The following is a 26,825-nucleotide window of genomic DNA, read 5'->3' on the forward strand; positions in this document are numbered from 1 at the left end:
CCAGTGCCTTGACAACCCTTTCAGTGAATAAATTTTTCCTAATATCCAGACTAAAATTTCCCCCTGGTGCAGCTCGAGGCTGTTTCCCCTTGTCCTGTCGCTTGTTACTTGGGATGAGAGACCGACCCCCACCCGCCTACAGCCTCCTGTCAGGCAGTGGCAGAGAGCGATAAGCCCCCCCTGAGCCTCCTTGTCTCCAGGCTGAACAGCCCGGCTCCCTCAGCCGCCCCTCACAACACTTGTGCCCCAGCCCCTTCCCCAGCCCCGCTGCCCGTCTCTGGACACGCTCCAGCCCCTCAGTGTCCCTCCTGCAGCGAGGGGCCCAAACCTGAACACAGGATTCCAGGGGCGGCCTCACCAGTGCCCAGTGCAGGGGGACGGTCACTGCCCTGGTCCCGCTGGCCACGCTGTTGCTGACACAAGCCGGGATGCTGCTGGCCCTCCTGGCCACCTGGGCACGGTGCTGGCTCCTGCCCAGCCGGCTGCCCACCAGCACCCCCAGGCCCTTTCCCCCCAGGCACTTCCCAGCCGCTCTGCCCCAGCCTGGAGCGCTGCGTGGGGCCGGTGTGACCCCAGGGCAGGACCCGGCACTCTGCATGGTTGAATCTGTATTTACAACTCTTCAGGCCCAGCCGTCCAGCCACTTTATTCCCCAGTGAAAAGTACACTCACCTAGGCCATGAGCAGCGAGCTTCCCCAGGAGAAGGCTTTGGGAAAGTGTCAAAGGTTTTACTGAAGTCCAGGTAGACATCCACAGCCTTTCCCTCATCCACTAAGCAGGTCACCTTGTACAAGGAGATCAGGTTTGTCAAGCAGGACCTGCCTTTCATGAACCCCTGCTGGCTGGGCCTGATCAGCTGCCTGTCCTGTAAGGACGGTGTTCAAGATGATCAGCTCCATAACCTTCCCCAGCATTGAGGTCAGGCTGACAGGCCTGTAGTTCCCTGGATCCTCCTTACCGCCTGTAGACTGGCACCACATTTGCTGAATTCCAGTCAACTGGGACCTCCTCGGTTAGCCAGGACTGTGATCAGTGGAGAGCGGCTTGGCGAGTTCCTCCACCAGCTCCCTCAGTGCCCTGGGGTGGATCTGATGTGGCCCCACAGACATGTGTGTGTCCCAGTGGTGTAGCACTGACTGTAAAACTGTTTCCCCCTGGGTCATGGGGGCTTCATTCTGCTCCTCGTCCCTGTCATCCAGCTCAGGGGGCTGGGTACCCTGAGAACAACTGGTCTTACTAATAAAGGCTGAGGCAAAGAAGGCATTAAGTACCTCAGCCTCTTCCTCATTCTTTGCCACTGTTTGTCCCCGCATCCAATAAAGGACAGAGATTCTCCTTAGCCCTCCTTCTGTTGCTAATGAATTTAGAGAAACTTTTTTGTTGTCTTTTACCACAGTAGCCAGATTAAATTCTAGCTGGGCTTTGGCCCTTCTAATTTTCCCTTGCATAACCTCACAAAATCCTTCTAGTCTGCCTGAGTTGCCTGATCCTTCTTCCAAATGTCATAAACTCTGTTTTTCCCGGAATGCCAGCCCAAGCTCTCTGTTCAGCCAGGCTGGTCTCCTTCCCCACCAGCTCAACTTTCAACACACAGGCACAGCCTGCTCCTGCATCTGTAAGATTTTCTTCTTGAAGGACGCCCAGCCTGCCTGGACCCCTTGGCCCTGCAGGACTCTGTCAACCAGCCCTGCAGGCAGGCCAAAATCTGCCTTTAGAAGTCCAAGGGAGCAAAGGAAAGGCTAGCAAATAATTTAAGCAATACAGCGAAGTCAGGAGTACCAGTCAGTTGACAGGGTAATGTTCTTTAAACAAATCTACCCCCAGGAAAAAAACCACCACCCAATCAAAAAAACCACAACTGAAAGTAAGTGTAGTGTTTCAAAGCAGCAATGCCTGCTGTTGTTACAATCTGTCTATCCACCCACAGTGATCAGGGAGGATTCTTAAATTATGGTACTGATGTCATCAAGTCCATGTGCTATACTGATAAACTGTTGATGCTAAGTTACAGATTCCTTTGTTACCACAGGACACACTTTATAGCATCCAATATAATCTAAAATAATTACCAAATACACTTGTGCTGTCACTATGCCACTCAGGGGTGCAGCCCCTTGCCATGAACAATCATGCTTTACACTGAGAAATAAAAACCACATCCTTTTCCTACACTGCCCGGAGGTGAATGAAAAAATTATGAATGGAAGTATTAAAAACTTAACCAATTATTTTTTTTCCCTTAAACTGATTCATTAATCACCCTCAGCTTCTGTTCTGTCAGAACGCACTGCAAAGACTTTTTACATAAAGTAGAATATCCTACCTGGAACAACTTCAAAAAGGAACTTTCCTGGACTTTCTTCATTGCAGGGATGCTCAATTACTCTGTTGCCAGGCAGAAAGATGGTACCCTAAAGAAAAAAACAACAACAATAAACATGGGATTAAAATGGCTACCACGCTTCTGATAGACTAACGCTGCTTCTTTTTGGACTAGAGGTATACGTGAATTTGTGGTGGTGTGGTATTGTGCCTGGGCAGCTGACTTCCAAAATGAGACTGATGAGGGATTATCCCAAAGCCATCATCATAGATTCCCTTAGCTGAGCCGTTCAATAATGGCTTTAGGGTTTTTTTTTTAATCTCTTGGGTTTTTGAGACTACGTAGATTTTTATACTAATTTCACTGTGCTGCAGGGAAAATTTGAGACCAAAAGAAAGGGTTAACCTGGCCCTGCTGATGAAAAGCTATGAAGTTGCATGTGTGAGGCATATGAACTGAACAGCTAGGCTTCTTGGCTCTAGCCAAAGGATATGTGTACAGAAGAGTAACTTCGGTTTGTGGGGTGCATACAGAGTTCCTGCTCTGTGCCCTTTCACCAAACCATTCCCAGGAAGCAGTACAGAGAAAACATCCCACTTTCACCCACTGGCAGCACCAGCAGACCAGCACACCACAAAGCCACAGCAGGCACGGCAAGAGTCCTGTTCAAAGATGCATTTGCTACAGGCAGATAAGGTGTCGGATCACCTCTGTTGACGGGCACTGAATGCCTTTATCACAACTTTACTACCTTGAGAAGGCAGATGCGGAGTTTTAGCTGTGCATGTTTGGTAACACTGGTTACCAAAAACAATGCCTGCAACCCCAAAAACATTTCTGAGGCTGCAGTGAAGGCATAAATCCCGTGCCCACACCCTTGCCCTCACCTCCATTAAACACTGCGATACTTCTTATTGAAAACAGATGAAACAGAACAGTATTCTGCTGAGGTGGTGTTAGCAGCAAGCATTAGCAGTTGCGGGCAGCTTTCTCCACTCACTACATATACAGATATAAGCATCAACTGGCTTGGTCCAGTAACTCTACTAGAAGCTATTTTCCTTTGTTCCCGCTACAAGCAGCAACTGTTAATAGCTGTCACACTTCAAAGCCTTCTGTGAAATAACTTATTAGGCAACAATAGTATCATAAACAAAAGAGATTATACAAACAGGAAAAGATAAGTCACAACATAATTCAACTTCTCATATAACAGCTGGAAAAAAACCCCAGCAAATAAAAGGAATACATTTTTCTGAGAATTACAGGAGACCAGGAATAAGAGTCTCTAAAGAGCATTTTTAACTACATTTATTTTATGTCACAGGTAATAGACCATTAAGACTAGTATAATTTTCTTGCCCACTTTGACTTGCAGCTTGAGCTGGTTTTACCTAAAAAAACCTCCACCCAGTACACAGGATAAGCAGATCAGAGTCTGCAGGAAAATTCACTGGCTCAGGAGCTTGTGTGGGTACAAGGCAGGCTAATTATATGTCTTGATATTCAATTAAACAAAAATACGGAGACCTAGCCTACAGCACTGTAAACTAAAATCAATTTATGAGACAGTAAATGAAAACTCCATTCAACTTTGCTGTTGTTTTAGCAATAGACATGCTGCAGCCTCATTACACTGTGATGCTTTCTGATTCTCTGATGTAAAATCCTTTTAGTATTTACTTCACAGTGAGCTGTCTTAATGACAGATTTTTGAGAATGCAAGGACAAAACAGTCATCATATTTATAACCTTAGTGCCTTCAAACATATTTCATCTACTAAAACACGAAGGCTAAAGCCACACATAACAGCTAAGTTAATACGAAGGGAATCCAGACAGCAACACCATATGGAATGTTGCTGTGGTTTATAAAGTAAAACATGTCCTCAAATGGTAATTTTATTTTATTGTCTATTTTCAGAACTATTATTGGAAACATCAGTGCATATTTAAAAATATATATGTGGGTTTTTTTTACAAATAGGAAAATAGCTTTGTTTGTGCAATCTGCACCTGGATGCCCCAGACTAGCGGGGAAAGCCTATGAGAGCGCTGCAGCTCTTTCACTTCCCATTCTGTCTGCTTTCACACCCATCTGTCTGCCTTCACCGTTCAGCAACACTTCCCCTTTGCTAAGTTTTGTCGCTATCTGCATGACTGTTCCAAGGCTATCTGGAGTGTCCCTTTGTTTAGTTTCTTAGTAGCTGGCAGTGTGTTTCACATGAGTCTGCTGGCAGCCAGGGAACATATCTGCACTGTAACAAAACCCCTGCAGCCCCTCATGTGGCACAGCCCTAGCTGCCGGGTATTTGGTACAAGCAAGGGGACCCCAGTCCCCACATCGCTGTCAGTCCCCTTGCTCAGTTGCCTTTGCTGGGCCATCCTTAGAGCTCAGACAATCCAAAGAGTACAGGCTACCAGGGAGTTGCAAAGGTTCAACAAGTTGATCCTCTGGTTTTCCCCTCAAGTATCTAATTCCAGGGGGAAATAAGAGAAAACCACCCATATAGTCTTAAGACAGCTAACAAGACAGTTATTTGCATATAAAAGATGAAGGTGATTTCCAAAGGAAATACATGTTTTGAATTGGGTATCAGTGCATGTAAATGTTCCATAATTAGAAAACTTCACATTGCTTCATATCAAACTCTACAAATCATACACAACTGTTAAAAAAACCAATAATCTCAACCCAAGAGTACCAACTGGACCACATTAATATTTTTCTTGCAAAAAAGAAAGAAAAAACAATGGTACCAGCAGGGAACAACACATGCAGTCTATAAAAATATAGAAAAAGGGGAGCAGGAAAAAAAGTGGTCCTGACCCAAGTCCCTGCTTGCTCCCATAGCCATTCTGTTTGCGGGTTGTGCTTCTACCAGGTCAGCAGCATTTTGCAGAGCTCCTGCTGCATAAGCCTGGGTTGTTTTTCTATTTCCAACACTTCCGTCGTTACCAGGGCAGTTCTGCTTCTCTAGCTGAGTGCTTTGGGTGACTCAGTAGGATGCAGGAGAAGACTGGGTTGCTCAAGAACCAACCGATACTTTCCCCTAACCAAGTATCAAGCCCACTTTCAAAGGAGCTTCTCACACACATGGATTTTACTATGCTGTTGTTTTATTTTACTATGCTGATTTTAGTATGCTGTTGCTTCAACCAAAGATACCTAAATAGCAGAACAACCACCTTTTTGTTAAAATTAAAAATCTGTATATACAAAGCCTTTAACTTAAGAAATAATATGACTACTTAGTTAACAAACAGACTGATAAAATACTGCAGTGCAGCAAGAATGACAAATCTACTTTGGATTAGAGTCTTGCTCAAAGAGATGTTTTATTCCACACTGGTCCCCTGCAACACTTTCAGCACAATTCAGCAGATGAACTTCATGAGGAAGCATGGAAGAGGAGACAAGGTGGCCACAACACAAATGTTTCACATGACAATCAGTTGAGAAATGGTATTTCAGTTTTGCACGTCATGTAACACTGTAACAGCAAAGCAACCCTGTGCCTATTTTTCTTTTCCATTCCCATTTCCTAGGCACACTTTTCCCCAGCCTTGTTTGAACTTTGTTTTCTGAAGCAGACTTATCACCTGTGTTCAAAAGATACCAGGTTTTCCCCAAGAAAGCTTACAACACAAGGAATTTCCATGCCTTTAAGATGCTCATTGGCAATGACAAAGACATGATTTTCAATGCCTCTGGATGGGTTTTACTGAAGAAGGATGTAGACACATGAGGAAATTTAACTGCTTTCTTGTCAAAATCATGTCTTCAGTATTTAGTCTAATAGAGTTCCTGAAGGCTTAACTGCTCTATTTGCTTGCTTGTATTTTGTTCTGCCACCCCTTAAAAAAGTTACTTCCTAAGTCCATGGTATCAGCGTTTATATCAGATGTTCTTCTTGCCCTTCCAACTTTTATGATTTATCAAAGATCACTGAATTCTATTTCAGCTTTCAAACAAAGTGCTGCATTTACATATCTGTTTTTCTTGTTTCGTAGGAAACTCTTCCCATGATTTTTTTTCTGGTACTTCAGTATAGTTTCAGTTATCTTAGAGGATCTTCACATAGTTTCTTCCTCCTTTGCCTGTCTGTTGCCAGAGGTTGGTTAGCCACAACATCACAGAAGTGGCTACACTGGTTTGGTGGCAAAGGTTTCCAGGATCTTATCCCTGCCAGAGTGCAGACCCTGAAGAAACACAGCCCAGCTACTCATGCCTCTCTGCAAGAAGGCTCCCCAGTCAGCTGGACTGCATCCCTCAGGAAAACACAGTCCTCAAATAGCGCTAAGGTCTGCAGCCCCACGATCAACTGCTATTCCCCATGCCAAGCTCTCTCCCTCCTTAGATGGTGCCAACCTAAACATCTCCACAGCTCTTAGAAAAGTTTTGCTCAGAGAGGGAGGAAGGGGTGAAGAAGAAACAGCTCTCAGAGACACACTAAGGTCAACATCCAGGAAGGCGGCAGCTGATCAGGAGGATTAAGAGGCAGAAAGGATCTCTCGGTACAGGTATCTAATATACGACTCACAGCTGTGTACAATGCAGTGCTGTTATATAGTTTCATGTATCACTGTTGCTGTTTCTGGGAAATTTTGATGGTCATACTCAAGAACAACAATGCACTTCAACATGGATAGCATCTTAAACTGAAAAATGCTACAATTAGTGGATAATAATCTCCAACGCCACTTGTATTTACAGGATCACAGCCTGAAAGGCATCCACTCCACAGTAAAGCCTGTTAATCAACCTGGATTAAACAATATACCTGGTGCATATGCAGTTATATACATATATGTATATTTCTACATGTACTTACAGACATCATGTGATGCATAGCAAAGAAGAATAAAGTGAACACACAAACTGATACCGGTTAGAAATCCTCATTCCTTAATTAACTACTGGTTTTGCCTTTAAACTATCACAATAATAGATTACCTCAGATCCAAGTCAGCCCTTTGCTATGGCAGGAACCTATAGACATGAGGTGAGAAAAACTTATGGCACAGGAAGAAATCCCCTTATACCGAGGTCAGTAATGAAACCTGCGCTGTGCTCACTAAAAGCACACTTTGACTGCAGTAACCACTTAAAAATCCAACTTGATTTCCACCATTTCAATCTATTTCCAAGATCCCAGTCCAATCACTGCAAAAGGGCACAGAAACTCTGAAAGCCAGCCTACAGAGAGACTTTAACTACTCATTTAACTACCTACAGAGAGACATCAGTATCTCAGACTGGGACTTGGGCAAGTTAACAAGCTGGCTCCAAACCCCAGAGGAGTGCTGTGGCAGAGGCAGAGAACTGCCTTGGCTGCCTCTAGCTGGGCAAAGCCCAGCAGATCCCAAGCACACTGGGACCTGCAGCACAGCATGACCCAGCAATGTTCACAGCACACTGGCCGACATGGCTTGGCTTGCTTTGCCCAGCGCAGCACCTCTGGTTTGCTTTCACCCTTGCACAGCTCTGGTGTTTGCCGTTACTGCATATCACGAAAGCCAACTTATTTCTAGAGCCTTGTCTACAAAAACAAGCATCCTCTGCCAGAGCTCTTTGTTTCAAATTCACTGGCCCCTCTATCCAGTTCAGCAACAACAGTCAATTTCAAAAAATTTCAGTCATTCCTGTTGCTGTCCTACAGTTACCTATCAAGTAATGCGGTGTGATTACATAGCAACAAATCTATTAACAGGTAGCTACCACCAGCGGGCCTAAAAGGTCGTAACTGACTCGGTGAGAATTCTCTGCCTACGAACCCCTAGTGATATTTTGAAGCTATATAATTGCTGTTCTTCAATGTAAACAGAAACTATTTTTGTTCAGAGATCTCTTACCCCCTACATACATTACGGGTTTAAGGTCTTACTGGGAAACACTACATAAAGAAAACAAATTTTACTGATTTTACTGAATTGCCACTGTTAAATATACATACTATCAGATTTTCTAGCACACAACAGTGCGACAACAATGAAAAAGTCAATACAAGCTCTAATTGTAAGAGAATGAAGGAACCAAATGTTCTCTTACAATAATTTTTTTCATTGTAAGAGAGTAAGATTTTTAAATTTTTATTGTAAGAGTGGATTTTTATACCACTTAAGCAACCAAAGCTCAGGAAGAAGTACAACTACTACAGGAGGTTATGCAGTCTTCGTCTTGCAGATATTGCAGTCATTTACAGTTTTTCAGTATGCACAGGGAGAGAACAAGTGCTATCATATTTGAGGCATCAGGGCAGGGGATGGAGGGGGCCAGCTATTCTGATTTTGGGGAGGTATGTAACAGGCCAGGAATGAAGACGGAGGAGGACAGAGAAATTACAAAAGAAATAGGGTTGGTTGGATAAAATTCAGTCACTACACAGCATACGTTTTTCTGGCATTAATTCCATTGCATTTGACATTTTCTCATCCCACTATGTTAACACATCACTCCAGTCTGTTTCTGTTGAAGAACAAGAATCGCCATTTAGTTCTCAGAAATTCCACAAACCAAAGGATAAAGGAGATTTTTCCTTTACCTAAGGAAAGGTTCAAACCTACCTCATAGCTTAATATTCCAAACAAGAAGTAAATTCACCTCTGTGGTGGTGAACACCACATGTACTATTTCCTTGGCAACGAGCACAAAACCATTTCTTCTGACATGAGAGAGCTGGCCCTTTTACTAGGATGCGATTACAGTTTCTTTAAGGATTTTTCTATCTTTCTCTCCACCGCACATTTCACTTAATGGTTGAGTGCCCCTGTCTGCTTGAGAGAAACTTCTTTCCTCAGGAATGAAGTAATCTTGGCTTGAGCAGCCACTAGAAAATACTCCCTTTTTTGTTCAGAAGAGAAAGAAAGCTCATATCAAGTTAAGCTGTAACACCACAAAAGAATTAAGTTTGCCTAAAACCAAAGGCCAGATACCAGCATATCACATGCCTACAATTTCCATTTCTGTAGCAAGGGCAAGAGAGAAGAGTGACCATTTTCTGACCATATTTGAGACAATGCCTGAAATTATTAATTAATCTGTTTCCCAGTATCAACCTGTACCTTACAGTTGAAGGTAAAACTTAACATGCTCTCTTCCCACCTCTAAATTCTGCCTGCTATTTCAAAGAGTTTCAGACAGATCTTGGATCAATATGAAGCAGCTTCCCCTTCTAAAGCAGAATTTCTGTGGTATCTAGAGAAACTTTAGCGCCTCTATTTTACCCAACTTCTCCTGGCTTCTCTCTAATCAATGAGGTTATTCAATTATATTTAGATGGGGTGAGCCAATTCATGAGTAACGCTCTTGAGAGTTACCTTGTGCATGAACGCGTGGTGTGCATCTGATCCCACACAAACCTTCCAGAAGGAGTAATTAGGACTGTGATTTGGGAGAGGGAGACACACATGATGGAGACTGAACTCAAGTTAACAAAACAGGACAGGTCACAGGGTCCAGCAGCTGAGAGATGTTGCAGGAGCTCTATGATATACGGTGCTTTCCTGGGGAACCCACTCTGCAATTGCCATGTCGCTTACAGGAAGGACCCCTTGCTATTTTTTGAAGGCCAAGAAAAAGGAGACACGCATAAATAAATTTCGAAACGGCACTGAGTTTAAGGGCTCATAAGTAGAAGCTAAGAACATTATTAGATGCATGGAAGTTTTGATGAAATTAGGCTTCATAATGATTGTTAAATTTTGATCAACAGACAAACAATGGGATTGGGCATTACTGAATTACTACAGGAGAGAAAGACAGCTATAAAAAAAATGTTACTTCCAGTGGCTCTGGTGAATAAGAAATGTAACTTTTTATTAGATAAAACTATTTTCTCAAGGGAAAAAAGCCAATAAAGCACAAGGTATCAGAACCAAGGACCAAGTCTTTCTCTACAGATCTTTTTCACAAAGGAAATTTACTGACTTTAGTCCTAAGAACATCTAGGCCAAAAACCTGCTATTATTCCCCAACAGGATGAGACTTGGCAGGAGAAAGTTTCAAGCATGGCCTCTCATTTATATACAGAGCTCTCCAGTGACAGTCTTGACAGGTACAGCAACACTGTGAGAGAATATAGCATATATGATTGAGCAGGTTAAATCAAGTCAGTCATTAAATACTGAATCAAACATTTTTCAAGATAAGATTCAGAGGAAGCAAAAAAGGCCTTAAAACTGAACTTCCTATTCTTTCTTCATTTCTTTTATTTTGAAAAAGCGGGCAACCAGTGGTCACTGCACACAGTTGCCTTACTTCCAAGAGTCAAGTGGATATCATTTATACACTCTATTTTGTTTCATTCCCACAGCTGATGGAAAGGATTAAGGTCTAGATGGAAAGAAAAACAGTGACCAGAACTGCTAATGATAATCAAGTGCTTTGCTGGGTCTCACTCTGAATTATGCTTTTGCCATTATGAATTGCAGTAGAATTCATTTAGGGGGAAAACAGTCTAACAACGTGTGGAAACACTAACGCCACTACATCCTTGTTTGAAGAAATACAGCTGGATTGTTATGGTTGGCTTTCAGAGGAGATCGTCAAGACCCGACCCACTGTAACAGTTAACAGATGAATATAAGTGATAGATATCACAACACCGACAGGAGCAAATGTCACCCTGGAGCGCAGACGATAGATCAACAAATAACTTGTCTGTTTGCCTCTGAACAGAAACAGCCTCAGCCCGAACACTGGGCCCAGCCCGAGACCCTGCGCTGGAAGGTGGGTGCAGACCCAGCACAGAGAAGGTGGAAAAAACCCCAACACAAGCGGTCAGAGTGTTAAAACCTGCACTCTGTCCCTCAAAGCTGGTCAGTGGGCCAAAGCAGCAGAAGCAATTTGCTCCAGGGTAGCCACTTGCCATAATTTTCTGAAGATCATCAAAAAGGACCAACAGAAAAAATAATAATGCCATAAAATAATAGTCAAGTGAAATCAATAATTAAGATTCCACCATCTCTAAGTTCCATGAAACCCTGTCAGAGAGGCCTTTGCAGGTGAGGGAGCTTACTCAGGTAAGGTCTGAGGCAGGTTCATGGGGAGCCCTGCCAGTCACTCCAATTTAGCACCAGAATAAATCCCCTTTTACTATCATTTAAATACAGCTATCCCAACACACACAGTCACAAAAATAGCAGTGGCTAAAACCATGGTCAGGTAAATCTGAAGCAGAGGTCAGACTGCTTCTGACCATCAGAAATATTTCAAAGTTCCTCATCTAGGATCATTATCGTCATCCTTCTCCCCCTGCTTCCCTGCCCCTTTCTTCAGTACTTCATATTGGCTTAGCTTATGATAACAGCTTTGCTTCTGACAACTTACACTACACTGTTCTTATAAAGCCTACAAAAAGGATAAAATCAAGCTTTTAAAACTAAAAAATCAAATGAGAGAAATTTTAAATTCACAGAAACCACCTTTGTTCCCTAGGTCCAGTGTGAACAGAAGAAATAGTAAACAGCTGGAGAGTACAGCCTCCAGAGACTAGCTCTGAAGCACAAGATAAAGACAAGTATTTATCAGGAATGATTAATATAAAACAGTTCTTGCCCTGAGAAAAGGAATGATTCAAACCAGTTAGTTCAGTTTGGGGTTTTTGTTGTTGGGTGTTTTTTGTTTGGTTGGATAAGAGTTTTTTATGACTTCCATATTGAATTTAAGACATAAAATCCTTGCCAACCCCAACACACAGTTTTCTTCCAGGAAAGCTATACACAGCCAAGTATCCCACCTGAGGACAATCCATTTCCAGGTCAATATGTAGTAAAGGTTGAAGTTGCTGCAGATTTCTTGGAACTTACACATAAAGAACAACTTTAAAAGCATAAGTAAAGAAAGATGGCAGACGAGACAATTCCACTGAAGTAGTTTCTTCCTTTCCTGTGCAAATATTCTTCCTGGCTTTTGGCTAGCAAGAATATGCCAGTGGAGCTTGCCTGTCCTATAAAAATTATCATCTTATTGAAGAAAAGAAATAGAGTTTCACACTGAAAAATTTTATAGCTTAATGGCAACCATTAGCTTTCTTTTGCAAATTTCTTTAATGTTTATATTGCTTGTTGTTTTAACATCTATACTTTGTTTATATTTTGTCTATATAGTAAATATTTTATTAGAATGATTTATAAATGTTACTGCACTATAAATACTGCATTGACACAATAAATAGCTCACTTAACTTTCTGGCATCTAGTGTAAGATACTTTGCTGGTCCTTGTCTAAGGGATTACATTAATTAGCAGTGATCCTATCCCAGGGAGACTGGGGTCATGTCTTCTGTGCTACATGAACAATTACACAGCTGGAAAACTCTGATTCACTGATTACAAATTACTGCTTAAGCAGTACAATTTCTGTACAATAGATTTTTTCCAGGTTTTACTTTCAGTTCACCATATTAGTCTGCCTCTTCCACTCTGTGATACTGTTTCCAATTTACAACTGGACTTCTCAGATAGCTTCTCATCTTTATAACTGATCTGAATCACACATTTTTATAGCTTTTGCATGAGATCTGTTTCTTAACCAAAGCATTAATAATGTGTTGAAAAGTATCCTTAAATTTTTTTTTATGCAATCAAAATATTTTTGATTTTTGGCTGCTTAAAAGCTGCCTTAAGAACTGAACCATTTGATACTTGATGGATGCAAGTATACAAAACATTGACATGGTTTGCCATGAAAAGCAGAGGCTTTTAGCAAGATGAAGGTGTTCTAAAAACTAGACTCTTGGTCAAAATAGATACCTACATAAACCTATCTAAGAATTAAAACATACTATTCACAACATGAGGTGGAATTTTGAAGAGACAACATAAATCAAACACTTGTTATTTGCATCTGGAAGTTACTGCAGGGTGCTATAGCTCATTTTGCCTTAATGCTTTCTTAAGTGCTGGGAAGAAGGGAAGCAAGAGCTTTGTAGAATACGGAACTTGCAGGTTTCACTGTACAAAAAAAAAGTTTCCTATTATATTTATGTAAGCCTGCTCAGAATACAACCATTGGATGTTTTTTTTGAGAGCAATGCTTAAACTACTAGCTATCATAGAATGGTGTGGGTTGGAAGGGACCTTAAAAATCATGTAGTTCCAACCCCCCTGCCATGGGCAGGGACACCTTCCACTAGACCAGGTTGCTCAAAGCCCCATCCAGCCTGGCCTTAAACAATTCCAGGGATGGGGCACCCACAGCTGCTCTAGGCAGCCTATGCCAGTGCCACACCACCCTCACAGTAAAGAATTTCTTCCTTGTATCTAATCTAAATCTACCCTCTTTCAATTTAAAGCCATTCCCCATTGTCCTGTCCCTACATGCCCTTGTAAAAAGTCCCTCTTCAGCTTTGTTGTAGGCCTCTTTAGGTACTGGCAGGCTGCTATAAGGTCTTCGTGGAGCCTGCTCTTCTCCAGACTGAACCACCCCAACTCTATCAGCCTGCCTTCATAGAAAAGGTGCTCCAGCATCTTCGTGGCCCTCCTCTGGACTGGCTGCAACAGGTCCATGTCCTTATTATGCAGTACTCCTGGTGGGTTCTCACGAGAGCAAAGTAGACAGGGAGACCTGCTGGTCACACTTCTTTTGATGCAGGATAAAACATGCCAGATAAGCCCTAATTTAAATAATTATAAAATCCAGCCAGGATTAAGTGGGAGCTGGTGTAGGTCAAGTCAAGATCACAACACTCCCAAACCTCCAGACCAGTTCAGTTATGCAGAATAAATGCACAGTTCTGCAGTTTGCTTAAACAGGTTTCAGTGAGGGCTTTTTGTGTACACACGGTTTCTTCATAATCCTCAACTTGCACCCTGCATTCAGGGCTCTTTCAAGTTGGGCCAAGTGCATGAACTGATCTAGACCACAAAATCAGCCTAGGATAATGCAAAAAAACACTCAAGGACAATCACAAACAAATCCTCTCACTGCTAGTTTAATCGACCTATTGTTTCCCCTTGGATGTTGCTTTCCTACTTACCTCCTTCGACAGCCAGGACAGGAAGGCCAGTTTGCTACTCCAGGAGGAATTTACAACGTGCATAATGAAAATCATACAGTCATAGGCTAATGCAAGCTGGAAAGGGCTATACTCAAAAGTTAACCATAAGAAAAAAAATAAATACTTTCCAGCCTTTATCTCAGCAGTTTGGCTATAAGGATGCTATGGGTGACCATATTCAAAGCCTTGATGAAGCTAAGCTATACAGCTGTTCCCCCATATCCAAAAGGCTCCAGAAGGACCCAGTCTTGGACCTTACCAGGGACTGTAGGGAGGCTGACCTTTTGAATTAAAGCTGTCTTTTAAAAATAGCCAATATTTTTCAGGATTATGCTGTCTCAAAATAGCATTTAGTTAAGTGAGAATAAATAAGACTTTTGTAACCTAGATTTTTACTCGCTTCTCCTAATAACACTGAAGGTATTTTACAACATTCTCTAAAGGTACAGAAAGAATAAGTGAGTGTCCTTGGTTTTATTACAGCTTTTTAGAAGTTTTCATATTTAAGTACCAAACTATCATTTATAAACTTTTCCATAAGACAGCGTGACAAGCTTTCTTCAGAGCTGTTGGGGGGTAATCTTGCAGAGTGCCAGACAGTCTAGGGTAAAAATGGATTCAGGGTGACTGGAGGCCAACATTGTTAACTGCACTGTAGCAGCTGCTCTGTTCCAAACAATATTAATATAAATCGTTTAAATTCCATGTTGCTATTTTAATAAATCACCGAAATATAAACGGCCATGAAGGTCTTCACAGCCTGTAGGAGAGATCACGGCAGCCCTTACAAAAGCAGAGGATGAACTGCAATTTATGCAAAAGGAGAAACTAAGACAAAGTTCACACAGCAGGTGAACAGAAACCAAATTCCAGGTTTTCTGGCAAACACACTAGTACTCTGGCCACTGCGCTGCTCCCTGCCTGGAGTTATTTTTGAAAAGGGGCCTCTCCTCCAACTAACAAGAAAAAATAGTTCAGACCAGTCATCAGCTATCAACACTCTGGAGTCTGCTTTTCTGAAAGAGAGACAGCCTTGACACTCTAAGCATTTTTAGATGTACATTTATTTCTGTTGGACATTTTATTTTCTTCAAAGTGAAAACACAGGGCAAAGATGTCAAATCTGTTAGTCCACCAATCTGCAAGTAAAAATGTTTACCTTGGAGCCCACCCAGAACTGGCCCCGTTTTCTGGCATGCTCACAGCTGCAGAGTACACTGACTACAGCTGGAGGCTGGGATCATCATGGGAAAATGAGGTACAGATTATGACATGGCAAAAAAAAGGGAGGGGGTATCTCAGATTTAGAGCTGCTTGTGAAAACTGTCACATTTTGTCACCTCATGGGACAAAATGTAGTTTACTCAAAAGAAAAACAGAAAAGCTCCTGAATTCCTATTTCACACTTGAGCCACTGGCTCAAGGCTGCTTCAAAGCCTATTGAAGTCAGAATAGACAATGAAAGTAATTAATGAGGTTTCATTACTACTTTTAAAGGATTTAATTTTATAACTCGGCGCTGCTAGCAACGGCTATTGTTGATCAAGACCATTACTTTGCCTATGTACCTTATATATCTCTTCACAGGTTTCTCCCTTGCTATTCCACCTCCTTACACACTGCTTGTACTTTTTCTAGCACCTTTCTACCTTCTACATCACTTCTACAACACCAGAGAGCTTCAGTGTGGTCATTGCATAGCTTAACCAGAAGTTGAGTATTGTTTACTCAGCAAGAAATGTTTTATACATCCACAGTAGGTGAAAGACAATCAAGGAACTACATAACAAGCATCCACTATGCTCCTGGATGGAAAACAAGAGTGGTGATTCATTGAAGAGCATAGGAAAAAGGATCCTAGGAAGTTGTAATCATCCAAACCATTGCCAAACTAAAGCCCTTAAGTGACACACTCAACTTGTCAATGGTAAAAAACCAGCACATAAAGTTTCCATGGACTCTCAGAGGATGGCATTTGTCCTTATGCAGATGTTTCAAGTCCTTGAAAATTTCAAGATATTCCACATCTCCTACTTCCCCTCTGAAAACAGGCTGCAGAAAGGACACTGGGGTGAACCCTTCTCCCGCTGCTGCAAAAAAACCCTCCACTAAGCCCCATCCTACAGAGCTTAATGCACTCAAAGGCTTTCCCTCTGTATTGGGTTTGTGAAGCAAGATTTTGCTAGTGAGGGAGGCTACAGGGGGGGCTTCTGTGAGAAGCTGCTAGAAGCTTCCCCCCATGTCCAATGGAGCCAATGCCAGCAGGCTCCAGGATGGACCCGCCACTGGCCAAGGCCATCAGCAATGGTGGTAGCACCTCTGAGATAACATAGTTCAAAGGGAAAAACAACCTGCACAGCAAAATTGCCGCAGAAGACAGGAATGAGTGAGAGCAACAACTCTGCAGACCCCCAGGTCAGTGCAGAAGGAGGGGCAGGAGGTGTCCAGGCACTGGAGCAGAGATTCCCCTGCAGCCCATGGTGAAGCCCATGGTGAGGCAGGCTGTGCCCCTCAGCCCATGGAGGTTAACGGTGGGGCAGATATCCACCTGCAGCTGTGGGACCCAACACCGGAGCAGGGGGATGCCCAGAGGAGGCTGTGACCCTATAGGAAGCCCATGCTGGAGTAGGCTCCTGGCAGAACCTGTAGAGACAGAGGAGCCCAGGCTGGGGCAGGTTTGCTGGCAGGGCTTCTGACCTCATGGGGAACCCATGCTGGGGCAGTCTGCTCCTGAAGGACTGCACACTGGGGGAGGGACCCACGCTGGAGCAGTGTGTGAAGAACTGCAGCCTGTGGGAAGGTCTTACGTTGGAGAAGTTTGTGGAGGACTGTCTCCCATGGGAGGGAACCCACACTGGAGCAGGGAAGAGAGTGAGGAGGAAGGAATGGCACAGATAGCATGTGATGAACTGACTGCAACCCCCATTCCCTGTTCCCCTGTGCCACTTGGGGGGAGGAGGTAGAGAATTCGGGAGGGAAGTTAAGCCTGGGAAGAAGGGAGGGGTGTGGGGGAAGTTGTTCCTAAGTTTTGGGCTTAGTTCTCATTATCCTACCAGATTTGAATGGTAATAATTTAAACTAACTTCCCCAAGCCGAGCCTGTTTTGCCCATGACAGTAATTGCTGAGTGATCTCTCCCTGTCCTTATCTCAACCCGTGAGCTTTTCATTATGATTTCTCTCCCCTGTCCAGCTGAGGAGGGGATAGAGCAGCTTTGGTTGGCACTTGGCATTCAACCAAGGTCAACCCACCATACTCACTGTCATACCCAGGGGTATTAACATACTAGTACATTTTTGGTTTATTCTGAGAAACATATCTTATTCCATTCAGAAAAAATCCAGAGCAACTGATGTCCCAGTAATCTCGTGGCACATATGAGCTTGGACATCCTTCATCTCCTGACAAAACACTGGGTCCGTGTGGCTTTGAATAAAAAGCCCATCCTCATGGCTGAGCTGCACAAAAGCTACGTTTAAGATTTAATGGCTGGCTTCACCAGTTTGCTGCAATTCTAATTAAAACACCAGAGTTGCTCCACTTAGAAGCGTTTGCTAAATGATATCTCAGAGTGCCTGAGACAAGGGAAATCTCAGCAAAGGCAAGTGACAGCATTAATTTGACTTTTTCTGTTAAATAAAGAACAGTTCATTACAATCTTTAACAGGTGGCAGGTTTGCCACCTCAACTGCATGCAGGTTCTAGACAGATTTATCGTGCCTTTCATTTTAAAACATTTATGTGAACACATTTGCTGAGATAAATTAACTTGTTCACAAAAGCATCCTGTTCAAGGCTGCCGTTTTAACTCTTACATCAATCAAATCATGTTGTAAAACTGTTAGCATCAATTTTGACAATCAGCATCTATTATTTATAGCTTTGGAGCTCTCTTCATTAGTTTCCTATTCCAGTTCTGGTAACTTTTACAGTTTAAATATACAATTGTCAAGGAAATTTGGAACACAAACTGGCTTAATGTAGCTGGATGGATAACCTAAGCAAGGCAGACAGTTGAACGGCTTCTGAATGTACCCCCATAACAATCCAAGAAGAGACATCTAGACTCACAGGCAGGTTTTGGAGTTGGATGTGGGGGTTAATATGAAACGCTGCTTTTATGGAAAAGCAAGATTTCAGCCATTCCAAGGCTTTTCACCGAATAGCTGTCCCGGGAAACATCTGTCTAAAGGAAGAGGGATTATGCTGCTGTGCTTTCCCATTTTTACTCAGAAATTTAGTTATTTGTGGATGCACAAAAGCCAGGCACAATTCCCACCTTTTCCTACGAGCACCCGAAGGAGAGGTCCCTCCTGAGGCACAGGTCAGGGAAGATTGGGTGCACATAACACTTAGGAACAAGAAATGCGTTAAACATTCCCACTGCAGAGGAAGAACACCATGGCCTCACATCTCAGATCCCATCCATCCAGCTAGGAAACCTTCACAAATGCTTGCTGTTTAGCCCAACAAACATTTAAATATGAAAAACTAGACCAACACAGAGAGCCACTGAGTGACAGCCTAAACCTAAGATGGAAGACTTTGGTTCAAACTCATTTTCTGCCTATGTCAGTGGACATATCTGAAGAGAGGCTTGGAGCTATGCAGAATTAAGGAAGTCATCATAAATTGTACTGCTACAATCCACTGTTGGAGCCCCACTCAAGAAGTGGGACCCCCCTGGAATACACTTAGCACAAACAGAACAAATACGCTCTCCAGCCTGAGAGCTCCCTTGAATTGCGAGATGTTAAACACAGTCACTCAAACACAAATAGCAGCAAGTTTATTTGAAGCAACACTATCCATCTATTTTTAGCAGGGTTTGTGTTAGGGTACAAAAGGCTATTTTCCACAACTTTGAATTAGAAAACCCCATCTCTAAACCACCTCCTTTCCTTCTCATAAGAGTTTGTAACAATGATCACTCCAGGGAAACTTTTCTTTCTTGCCTTTTTCCTCCCTTTGAAGCTGAGAAGATTAACTGACAAGGTACTATTCCACTTTAAGGGACTGAGTAGATTTTTATTGTGAAACACCAATTTGTACTTCAATTTAATGACCTCCCTCCCAAGCATAAAAAAAAAGGCTTGTGTTCTCATTTACACAATGATTTTAAAAAGCTTGAAGTGTCAAGAAAAACTTAGGATACAGAAAATTGTGTTCAGACACAAATGGCTTTATCATCTAGGAAAAACAACACAAGTAAAAAAGCCTGCAAATGCTCCTGTCTGATATTCAGTACACAGCCCTCATCACTGAGTTTCAGAGCATTTTAACTGATACACAGCTATTTTGTACCACATACTCAAGACTTAAGATATCCCTGGCCAAAAGGCCTTTTAAATATGAGTGCCCGTCAAACGAATGACAGCCACCATCAGCCTCGTGGGATTCTTGTCTCTATTAAGTTGAGACAGCTATAGCATCTATCCAAAGGGTGGGTAGGACACAGCCTCACATTATAGACACCGTAGAGATTTTCGGGGTTCTGTCACTCATTATTATTAATATCATGCTAGTATCAAAAGAATTGCAGTTTGTCCTGGTCCCTGCTGTCCTGTGCAATGTCTTTGCAACAAACATGACATTGGAAAGTAAGACAGCAGATATCAGAGCAACAACCACCAAGCCCTTTTTGGCAAATAAACTTTTAAAAATTATTAACTACCATTTTTTCACCCATCCAGTATCAACTCCTGAACTTGCTGTTCTTAAAAGAAGAGTTTTAAAACCAAATTGTCCTCATTTCCACAGGGGGAAAAGGACCCATCTGATAAACCCAAGCTCAATAAAGACACTGCCATGGACTTGCTGCATTGAAGTTTCTTATACTACTCAAGTACAGCACCCATCTCAGTTTCTTCTCCACTGCACTGTGTTCATGCAGTTGTTGCAAACTTCAGCTGTTAAAAAGCAAAAAACATTTTTATGTACCTTCTTGCTGACAAAGTTAAATGTCCTGTTTAAAGGTACTCGGGCAAGACTCCTCTCAACAAAACCTTTTACACTGCCCAGTCTGTTTTAACAACCTTGGAATTAATCTTGATCGAGACTAGTATCAATGACCTCACCAAAGCCAGGGTTTAACCATTAAAAACAAAAGCCAACCACCACCACCCAAGACTGCTGGGTTAGTCCACACAGTGTTGGCGCAAAATCCAGGCACAGCACCGTAGGTTCACTTCCCAGTTGTAGCTCAGGACTCCAGCAACTGTGAGTTCTGTGATAAAGCTAGGCTAAAAACTTCATGAAGGTGCTCTAAATTATTTTATTCCCTGCAATCAGTTATTACATGTTTTGCTACCCATCTGCCTTCCCAGGCAGGACATAGTCTGCAGTGCTCTTTAGCACAGAAAAGAAAGTTAGCCCTTCGCTGCAGTGATGAAAATGGGAAAGACTGCCAACTTAACCAACTACTCTGCCCACATCTCACAGGCTTCGATGTAGCCCTGCATGGCTGGGCTCTGGGTACTTCACTTGGATGAGATGAGTGCCTGCAACGAGTGTTGCCCTCGTAGACTTGGCCTCGATAGGAGGAGCTTCTTTTCCCACGTCCGAGTTGGAAAGAGCAGCTCCAGAAAGCCAGAGTCATTCATGGAAATATTTTCAGACTGTCAACTGAAGAGTAAAGAGGATTTCAAGAATGCAGCTTGAGGTCATCCAGTTTTTATCAACTACACAAGCCACTCCACTTGGCCAAGAACTAAGAAAGCCTCTCTCCCTAGCAACAAGTCCAGTTGTACATGCTGCTTATTCAGCTGCAAATACGGCTTTTATCCCAGAGGTAATGGACTTAGAGAAGGCTATTCTTAAACACTAATAGGCTAAAAGAACTCAATTATTTTCATTTAAAGACTAACGAGGCTCTCCTGTGAGCTATTCATTTTGCTACTTCAGGAGCCATGCAGCACTTGTACCACATCCAAGTAAATAAAAGAGAGGAAAAAAGTCATCATGACGGGCCCTTTTAATAGACACAGACCTCCAACAGCGCTGAAATTCCCTTTATTCCCATCAAAAAACCCCTCACAGTACATAGAGCAGTGTGCAAGGGTCAAGCTGTAGACAGAAACGATTATCACATAATTGCTTATCATCCCTAACAGTTCAGGAATTTTCACAGCAACATTTCAGCATGTAGACTGCATATGGGACAGAAAACACTTGAGTACTGGTTTTCTCAGGCCACTGATATTGACCTGATATCATGATTAGTCTAATGCATAAGAGCTCCTTTCTGACAAGATCAAGAGATTATGTGAGATTACAAGGAACAGGACCAGTGTTATCAGCTTACCACCTTCACTGTGGGGAATGAGTCCTTGGTGAAGGCTGCCTGCTTTATCGTCCTCTGTGGCCACCCAAGACTGACTGCTACAAGCCTCTAAACATACTTTTAAAAACTTAAAACACATAAGGGGGTTGCTAACCACTGGAGGGCAAAACATTATTTCTGGTGTTTGAAAGCACGGTGGAAGACAGCCTGTATCTTGTGTGTGGAAGTAAACTACTGTTTGGTCAGTATCTGTGCACTATTATTATTCCTTCTACCTAACAAATATATTGAATGTTTCTTGCCTAAGTCATGTAGTGATTATGTGGCCTTTGCTGCTGCTAAAGTTTATTAAAACTTCACTGAAAGCATGAAGCAAAAACACAAGGCGGGGGGAGAGAAAATTAAGGCATCATTATTGAGTGCTACGTTTCATGTGACTGCCATCAAGATATAATCTCCGTTTCCCAGGTCACTGCAACTTGATTTGTGGCCCTCTAGCTCTGTCTGTTCCTCATACAGTGCTAGCCAAGTACACAACACAAAACGTGCCTCTAGGTCCCTCCTCTGTCTGCCACCACGATAAAATGGCTGTCTACACCTAACTTAGTTTCCTGCCAGCTTAGTCATGGCACGTGAAATCCTTCTGACACTACTTTTTTCCCCCATGGCTGTTTACAACCAATAGATATGAGTCTGCTAAGGACGCCAGCACAGACCAGAGAGCAGAGGTAATGGCCAGAGGCAGCAATGCACCACCATTCAATCTCACCTCCACTGCTTCAAGGGTCCTGGGCACCTTTTTCCACCATTTTTGCTCATTCCCGCTCCCATCAATTTTCCATGAAAAACAAACTATAATAAAATCCTTTCCAAAAGCTGTTTTATTTCTCCAAGAACCAGACCATCCAAAGTTCACTTCCTGGTACTACACGTTAGACAACAGTTTTGTTTGCAATGCGTGTTATTTTCTGCTCATTTCCTCTTTGCCATTTAATATCTGCAACGCGCTAACGAATGACAAACATCAGAGGGAATGAGACAAAGCTCATCGCATGTCTAATTAGACAGACATATCCATAATTAAGCTCCTCACTAGCTATCCACAACTCATGAAACAGGTATCACATATATGTAGAGCAACATGTATTCAAAATAAAAGACTGTTACAGTATTTTCACTATGTATGCAACAGAAAATGTAAACTCCTTATGATCAGTGTGTAACTCACTGTACCCCTCCCAAAGCAGCTTTTCTTTACCAAGAAACACAGCATTCAAGAGCAACATCTTAAGCATGAAAAGCTAACCACAAGATGAATTCTCCATGTAAGTAATAAGGCTCAAGTTCCATAACATTTCCTGGAGATTAATGATCAGCTGACGGAGTTGATAACCACAATCAAAGACAAGCGAATTCCCTAGGAAATGTTGCACGAGGCCAGCTCATTACCCACTGTGGAACTGAAAAATAAGGAGACCAAGTTCTAGGGCCCGTCCTTAGGCCTCAGACTCTAAAGTTATTACTACACTTTCAACATTTTCAGAAATGTGCATTTTATTAATAAAAATTAAAAAGCAAATTCAAACAGCTGAAAGACTCCCCTCCAAATGCAAGCCACTGCTGAAACGCAAGTTCTTCTGTCTGCTAACCAACATGGCAGGCAGCTCAGCAGGCACTGAATATTTTCTCATTCAGTTTCATAGAACTTTGCTAAAATACAGAATAATTTCCATAGTCGTGTGCTTTCTGCAAACGAAGAAAAAATTTTTTTCATCGCTAATGCCTTATTGATGTATTTTAATTATCCACTGCAGCATCAGGCTGAGATGATAAAGCAGCAAACTGCAGTTTTACACATTCAACTCGTCCCTGAAAAGAGCCTCATTTTTCATATAGTCAGTGTATCCAATTGAGCACCGAAAACTCATCAGTCATGCCTCCACAAGTTTATCTCAAGTTTTATTTGCACATTCAGGTAAGCGATTTTAAGCAAGCAAAAGGCAATCTGATTCCCAATCTAAATGCACAGGCTACGGAGTCAAAACCTTTCACAACTCAGTGTAAATGTAGTTAAGAAATGAGTAACAGCTGGTGAGAAAACGTCAGCTTCTGGCATGCAGTAAAAATGGAAGCAAAATCAGAATTGCCTTATAAAACACAGCAGTTCCCTGCCGAATTTTATCTGGCAACACCTGCAGTCACCCCTCAGTCTGCAGACTCTGAGAAATGGCTGAAAACTAGTCTTATATCAGGTTACCTCACCAAAAATTACGTGACCTCCTGGACAACTGCTCACACTGCCTCCACGCAGGGCAGCTGGTCATACAGAAGAATGCTCCCCTTGCTTTTAAGACTTTCTTCCCATTGCTTCCATGTCATTTTAGGCATCCCACCGTGAACCTCATAACCACAACCAAGGACATCCCTTCTACTCCAGCTAGCTCCATTTTATAGTGCAAATGATGAATGGGGACAGTCGTCCATAATTTATTGGGACTCTCTTGATCCAAAACTGTTGGGAGCTGTCACCCCTGCTCACTGGCCTTCTGTGTTTTAACGAGATGGGACAGGGGAGACACTTCTGGAAAACTCATGCAGGAGTTAGTAAAAAAACCCTGTGGTTTATTGTTTGATGAAATAACTCTGTGGAATTCAATAGGGGATAATATATTCCTTACAGAAATGTTTGGAGGTCATTAAACATTTCAGTATTTCAGAGAAACCTCCAGTATAATAAAGTGAAATTCCTTGCCTGCCGTTTTCATTTTAAGTGATACACAAAATTTCCATAAAAGTTATGAAGAATTTTAAGGTTGGAATAAACAGTTAATAAATTTCAATGTTAACCTCTTGTTCCTCTTTAAGCAGAAACTAGCCTTCAATTTCACGATCTGATAAAATAGCACAGCAGCAGTATTTGCCTACACAAAGAGTGAACAATCTGCGATAAAAAGCGCTAAGTGCAATGCAGCATTGTTTAAAAATCTCTTGCAGTTATCCTAAAAATCTATCAAAAATCCAGTACCGAGAAAAAAATCCAATACATTAACCTCTTAACAGTGTCTGACTGTAAAACTGTTCCTTGAAAAAGAGGTAGAGATTAGCATCCCACAAGAGCATATAAACATACATAACCATGTGGTCTATTTTACAGTGGTATCAAATAGAGCAAGAGAGCATGGTTGGTATTCTTTACACCTGGTGTTTACATTTTATCATTGACAAATGATAAGACTATCAGCAGGAGGTTATTTTGCAGCAATAGGACACAGTTAAGATACAAAGTATCATTACAAGATTTATATTTCAATAAAAGACTCAATAAGAAGTGGACAGGTTCCTGCACCAAACATCTTACCATTCCAAAGCCACGTCCCTTTTACTTTAGGATAACATGAAAGACATCTTTGCACAATGCTAATTAGTCTCCGTACTTGCTTAGCTAGGAATATCTACAGGAACTAAACCACCACCTGCCTCTAATACCACAGTGCTAATATCTATAAAAGCATGCACATGAGAAGAGGCCCATTTTCATTTATGACCTAAGCTAGGACGAGAAGGATGTGTATTACCATAGATGATTGGATACATTTGGCACAGAAAGGGATCTGGCAGTACTCCCATCACACACATGCGATTTTTCCCTGCCCATTCAGCTTATGTGACACTGGAAAAGTCACTCACCCACCAATAAACTTAGCAGGCAAAACCAGAGCAGATGGAGAGGAGCTGCCTGGTGCCCACCTGATGCTAAGTGACTACATTAATCCCAGTATTATCGTGCAATTCCGGCAGATGTCATCTCTTAGGAAAACACTTAACATAATTGCCCATATGTAAACACTTGATACACATACTATTTCACTGTGTCACCAGCTCTGTAGAAGCCATGGACACTGTGCAAGGTCCAATGTATTTTACCATTATGCTCTGTAGTAATTATGCACTTCCAGTCTCACAGGAAGTTATAAAAAGTCTTTTTTTTTTTTTTTTTTACCCTCCCACAGCTGAAGACACAGGGCCCTTACTCATTTTTTCAAGACAGGGTAGTTACGGTCTCTTTAATGTAATTTCTAACCTCTTACAAGTAAGTTTTCTTTTCACTTTACCCCATGCAAAGCTTACGGTTCCCTCCTGCAGGTGACTGAAATAAGCAACGCAGACCAAAGAAACTATCACCATACCGAAAAATTGTTCTAGTGAAGAGCTACCAAATTTCAAAGGCAGACTTGCAGATTCCTGCCAGCTGTGCTTATGTTCAATTTACCGTTAATTCAAAGGTAACACAAAAGCCATTTTGCTCATCCTTAAAACGGTTACAACTCTTCCAACAGGTGACTGGCACAGGGCTGTAGGCACCAGCAGCCATACCACAGCCTTCAGACACCATACTGCAGAAGAGGGTATTATCCCAAAGCACCAGCCCACCACACTTGTATTCCCTAGCTCTGGCATGCTTTCACCAACCTGCTATGGACACACTGAAGGCATATCAGGACATCTATGCAATTCAACCAAGCTCTAAACACATTCAAATCTGTGTTCTTAAGGGGGAAAAGACAACAGGCAGTAAGAGCCAGGCTGCAATGAAGACTTGCCATTTCCATGGAGTCTTTATATAAGACACTGCCCCATTCTCTGCAGCTGCAGAGAGCTCTCTCCCCTTTATCCCGTACAAAATAAACTCTGTGGGTTTAAAAGAACATTCTTATTTTAGGAACCTAACTTTGTAGTTTCACCAGGTTCTTTCAGGTGAACAGAAAAATCTCATTCCTCCATTCATTTTCACAGGGTTGGTTGGGTTGCTTGTGCATGCAAGTGCTGAACACATGAAACTTTTCATTCCTTCTTCTGAAGGAACATTTTGCCTATTTTCCACTAAAAGGCAGGCCTTGGGCTGACAACAACAATAAAAAATGTGATTCCTGGAACTCACTATAAAATGCTGCAGAACTAAAATAAGTGGGATATTTATTTGTCCATCTTGCTGATGACAGAGCCTCGCATTTGCAATTCCTCCTGCAATGACAATCTCAACCTAGGTTAAAAAACCCCAGTGTCTCAACCACTATAATAGTAGTGACTTAGTTTACCTAATTTTTTTTTTCTATGTATGCAGCTGACAGTTTTGAAAGGTCTTACCTTAATTAGGTTAGTCCAAGCATGCCACTTCAGGTTCCTGACAGAGTCCGTGGCTTTCTCTTTGTCAGTCAAA

The 26,825-nt window shown here is 42.2% G+C and overlaps 1 protein-coding gene across 5 annotated transcripts in view; it reads right to left on the reverse strand.

The window, feature by feature from the left end:
- ARHGAP24 (Rho GTPase activating protein 24) overlaps window positions 1-26,825 on the reverse strand; it is a 225,616-nt gene that overhangs the window by 139,750 nt on the left and 59,041 nt on the right. For all 5 annotated transcript variants that reach the window (XM_080365306.1, XM_080365307.1, XM_080365303.1 and 2 more), the window contains one exon: window positions 2,325-2,412. In XM_080365306.1, the coding sequence (XP_080221432.1) occupies window positions 2,325-2,412 (88 nt within the window). The remainder of the gene's footprint in view (window positions 1-2,324; window positions 2,413-26,825) is intronic.

This window comes from Falco punctatus (genome assembly GCF_963210335.1).
Source record: "Falco punctatus genome assembly, chromosome: 1".
Classification (NCBI taxonomy): Eukaryota; Metazoa; Chordata; class Aves; order Falconiformes; family Falconidae; genus Falco; species Falco punctatus.